The following is a 4327-nucleotide window of genomic DNA, read 5'->3' as shown; positions in this document are numbered from 1 at the left end:
TACTTACGCCATGCTGAAAGAAGGTTTTGCATCCTGGTCTGACAGAGAAGCAATGGTATGCTGAGGAAATCCTTCACAGAAGAAAAGGTATTATTTTCTTTTACCAGGAAATAGCAGCAGAATTCTAGGACTAAGAAACTAAAAATGTCTGTACCAGAAACTTTGTATAAAAAATCTCTTCCCATCCTCTGGGAAATATCTATGGTGAAACTGACTATAAATCAAAATATAGGAAAAATGAAAAGTGTAAAACGTCAGGGAAAGATCTGACTGTACATATAACTTCTGGTTCTCAAGTTTCTATCTACATTTTCTAACCTAATGAACACAAACGGTTTTTAAAGAGAATAAGCAGTTTGTGATTTTTAAATAGTTCCTGACATAAATGGAACATTTATTGCATATTCCATGAATATATGATTAAAATTATGGAATATTCACATCATTCCTGTAGCCTATTCCCTGTATCTATATTTTTAATTCTAAAAACATGTTTAGGAAAAGCAAAAACCATAAAATATATCTTACTACATAAAAATAAAAACTTATCTCCAGATCAAAACACATTATAAAAACCCAAAATCAACAAAAAAAATACACATTTTACATGAATGGGAAAGGGTTATAAATTTTGGGGGCTGACAGGGAACAAAGACAATTTTTAAAAATTGTAATGATCCAAAATTCATTATCCTGCCTTTTCTTATAACTACCCAAAATCACTGTTAGCAATATGGTGTACTAACTTATACAATGGTGACCATATACTACAGAGGATTTTGTAGATTTTTTTTAAAGTTCTTAATATAAGTATTCTTCCCATAAACAAAGTGTCTTTATACGTTATAGCAAAAATAAGGTCAGTAACAGTCTCTAGGTGGTCAGATTTTAGATGGTATTCATTTTCTTCTTTGGACTACTCTATAGTTTCTAAATTTGTTCAATAAGCATTTTGTGTTTTCTAATTATGAAATTAATTAAGTGAAAATCACTTAAATGTTAAAATGGCAATTTGTACAAATGAAAACAAAAAGCCTAATGTGAACCAAAGGAAATTAGAAAATATGTATTTTAAAATAACACAGAATAAACACTTACCCATGCGAATAAGTGAGCATTCAGAACTGGAGCTGGCCGGAGGAGGACTCACATGATGTGTCAGTAATTCTTTGTAATGGTTTTCATCTAAAATAACATGGTATATTCCTAACAAGACAAAGAGCAGAAGGGAAAAGTCAATCAGCTTTCCAGACATCAGAATGAACTATATGTCTAGTTATTTAAGTGAAAGAAATATTATCTAAAACATGTATTCTCAAAATAAAGATTTAAGATAAAGTGCCTTTTTGTTTTTTTTTTAAAGTGCCTTTTTTAAAAAATTCTTTTTTAATTTATATTTTTGTGTGTGTGTACCGTCAAATTAGATCTGACTGGTACAGGAAGAGATTGCCCCTCCTTCTCCAGCAGAGCATCTGGTCGATTTGAACCATGTACCTCTGGGACTGCAGTGCAGCTTCTTGTCACTAGGCCACCAGAGCCCCCTCTAAACTGCCTTTTAAATAACATTAAGTAGAATCTCTAAATTGACTTCTCTGGGTATAATAACAGTTGCAAAAAAAAAAAAAACCCCCCCCCCCCAAAAACAAAACAAAACAAAAAAAATAACAGTTACAGACAAATTAAGAGATCTTTACATAGTATTATATATACTAAAATTTTTAACTTTTAGGAGTTATGCAGTACTTCCTCTAAATACAGAAATGCTAAAAAGTTACTTGCATTTGAGGAGATTATCTTTAAGATGACATATTAAAGGTAATACTTATATTCTGGATTGTAGGAAATAAACTAGTATGAATTTAGTAGCTTAAAAAGATATTAAAGCGGCAAGCTCTGGTGGCCTAGTGGCAGGCAAGAAGCTGCACTGTAATCCCAGAGGTGAGGTCAAATCTACCAGATATTCTGCTGGAGAAGGAGGGACAATCTCCTTCTATACCAGTCAGATCCAATTTGACTGTACACACACAAAATAATAATAAATAATAATGACATTAAAGCATCCCAACTAGTTTAAGTAATAGCACTATTTCTTACATAGTAGTTATGAATAAATATTGAAGATAATAGACATACCACCAGTCTCACGAGCAAGCACAGTGCAGACTCGAACCTCTGCAGACAATCCAATAACAGACACTCTAATTTTAGCTGCCTTGAGAGTCTTCAGTAGATCCAAGAAGACACAGGTTGAATGGGGGAAATGGGAAAAGAAAAAAAATATTTCAGAGTTAACTTGCTTAAAAAAACACAGAAATGTTCTGAACACTAGTGATAAACTCACTACAGAATTCTTTTATGCTGTAATTTTGGTTTTGATTAAAAAGAAAGGTATGATTCTACCTTGACTAAATCATAGATATTAGATGGATCACACGTTGTGAGACTGCTAAAGATGATCAGGACTTCTCTACTTGTATGTCCTGGCATGTGTCTAAAGAAAGACAAAATAGAAAATGTTAACTATAACAAATTATATTAACGGAAACTTTACCTAGAAAGAACAGTACACACGATTTACCCTATAGAACACTTTAACACTGCAAATGAATGAATTCTAAATAGATTTTAAACATTAATGTAAATTTCCTAAAATGAACTATACAAATCTTTACTATCTTACTGACTCATATAACTCAGTTGTTCATTAATGGAGTAGTCTTTTAGGATCTAGGAACAGAATAACAAACATGACTGACAAATTTCCTGATATCATGGACCTTATATTCTAGTAGGCCTGCTTCATACAGAATGGGAAGTACGGCAATACCAAATGGATCAACTTTGAAGTGTACATGTTTGGCTTAACGTAATAGCATACTTTTTTCTAAAAGACGTTGATAGCATCTCTTGATGATTCAGAGTCACTACAATTATAAATAATCTTTTTTTATACTATTTAATTACACAATAGCTAGTGAGGGGGTTAAGATGTGGTGAGCTGTTTGGAAACCCTGAAGTAGGTCATAGACTGACACAGAGACTGCTAGAATGGGCTCAGGTAAGTGAGACATGACGGGGATGGCACAGGAGAGGACAGGGTTCAGATCAGTTCACAGGGTCACTATGACTAATACTTGATCAACAATGATGCTTTTTGGAACAATTTTATCAGCTTTTGTTTCCCTGTTATCTCTTAATTGTCAGCCTCTCAGCTTCCACTTACTGCTATTGCCACTGTGCCTGTATCTTTGATGCATTACTTCCTTCTCATCTACTTTAAAACTGGAAAAAAATATTTACTATATAGAAGTATAAAATGTGAGTCAGGGGAGCCTATTCAAGGGTAAAACCTATGAGCTTTGTTATTGTTGTTATTAGCTGTCAATGAGTGGATTCTAATTCACATCAGCCCTATGTGTGCTTTGTCTACACTAAATGCTTCCATTCTCTTGTCTTAGCTATATTCCACTATTATTGAACTGTTATTAATGTACAGATGTATTGTAAAACAAGCTAGTAAAATTTAACAAAAAAGGAATTAAAAATCATTGTGTCACATATCACAATTCTATAGAGTCCATTTTTTAAAAATTAAAAAAAAGTTTTTATTTTATGAATTTTTTGTGTGTGTACTATCAAATTGGATCTGACTGGTACAGGAGGAGATTGTCCCTCCTCTTTCAGCAGAGTGTGGGAATTATAGAACAGTGTCATTGATTTCACATGCAAGCAAGATTCTGCTGAAGATTATCCAAAAACAACTGGAATAGCACATAAGCAGAGAACTGCCAGAAGTGCAGGCTGGATTTAGAAGCAGTCCTGGTACTAGGGATATTGTAGCTAATATTAGATGGATCTTAGCTGAAAGCAGGGAATACCAGAGGAGTGTCTGTTTCATTGATTATGCAAAGGCGTTTGACTGTGTGGATCATAACAAACTGTGGCTGACTGAGAAGAATGGGCATCCCAGAACACTTGACTGTGTACGCCAGGGATGCATCCTATCTCCACACCTTTTCAACTTATATGCAGAACATTATCTGGGAGGCTGGGCTCTATGAGAAGTGTGGCATCAGGACTGGTGGAAGACCCATCAACAATCTGCGTTATGCAGATGACACAACCCTGCTTGCTGAAACTGAGGAGGACCTAAGCTTGCTGAGGAGGAGCACTTGCTACAGAGGGTCAAGGATTACAGCCTTCAGTATGGATTAAAGCTCAATATCAAGAAGACAAAGATTCTCACCACTGGGCCAACTGGCAGCATCAGGATGGATGGTGAAGAGATTGAGACTGTTCACAGCTTTAGTTTGCTTGGCTCCACAGT

The 4327-nt window shown here is 34.6% G+C and overlaps 1 protein-coding gene across 1 annotated transcript in view; it reads right to left on the bottom strand.

Moving 5' to 3' along the window:
- Window positions 1-4327, bottom strand: part of LOC102853841 (general transcription factor IIH subunit 2-like) — a 24383-nt gene that overhangs the window by 9911 nt on the left and 10145 nt on the right. Inside the window, exons 8-11 of the mRNA XM_006900045.1 lie at window positions 2401-2491; window positions 2134-2221; window positions 1099-1206; window positions 8-71 (exon numbers count right to left, since the gene is read on the bottom strand). Coding sequence (XP_006900107.1) covers window positions 8-71; window positions 1099-1206; window positions 2134-2221; window positions 2401-2491 — 351 coding nt within the window. The remainder of the gene's footprint in view (window positions 1-7; window positions 72-1098; window positions 1207-2133; window positions 2222-2400; window positions 2492-4327) is intronic.

The sequence above is a fragment of the Elephantulus edwardii genome, unplaced genomic scaffold, assembly GCF_000299155.1.
Source record: "Elephantulus edwardii isolate Elephantulus edwardi_28Jun2011 unplaced genomic scaffold, EleEdw1.0 scaffold00271, whole genome shotgun sequence".
Taxonomy (NCBI): domain Eukaryota; kingdom Metazoa; phylum Chordata; class Mammalia; order Macroscelidea; family Macroscelididae; genus Elephantulus; species Elephantulus edwardii.
The sequence above is the reverse complement of the archived record's forward strand: the minus strand, read 5'-3'. Positions and strand labels throughout refer to the sequence as shown.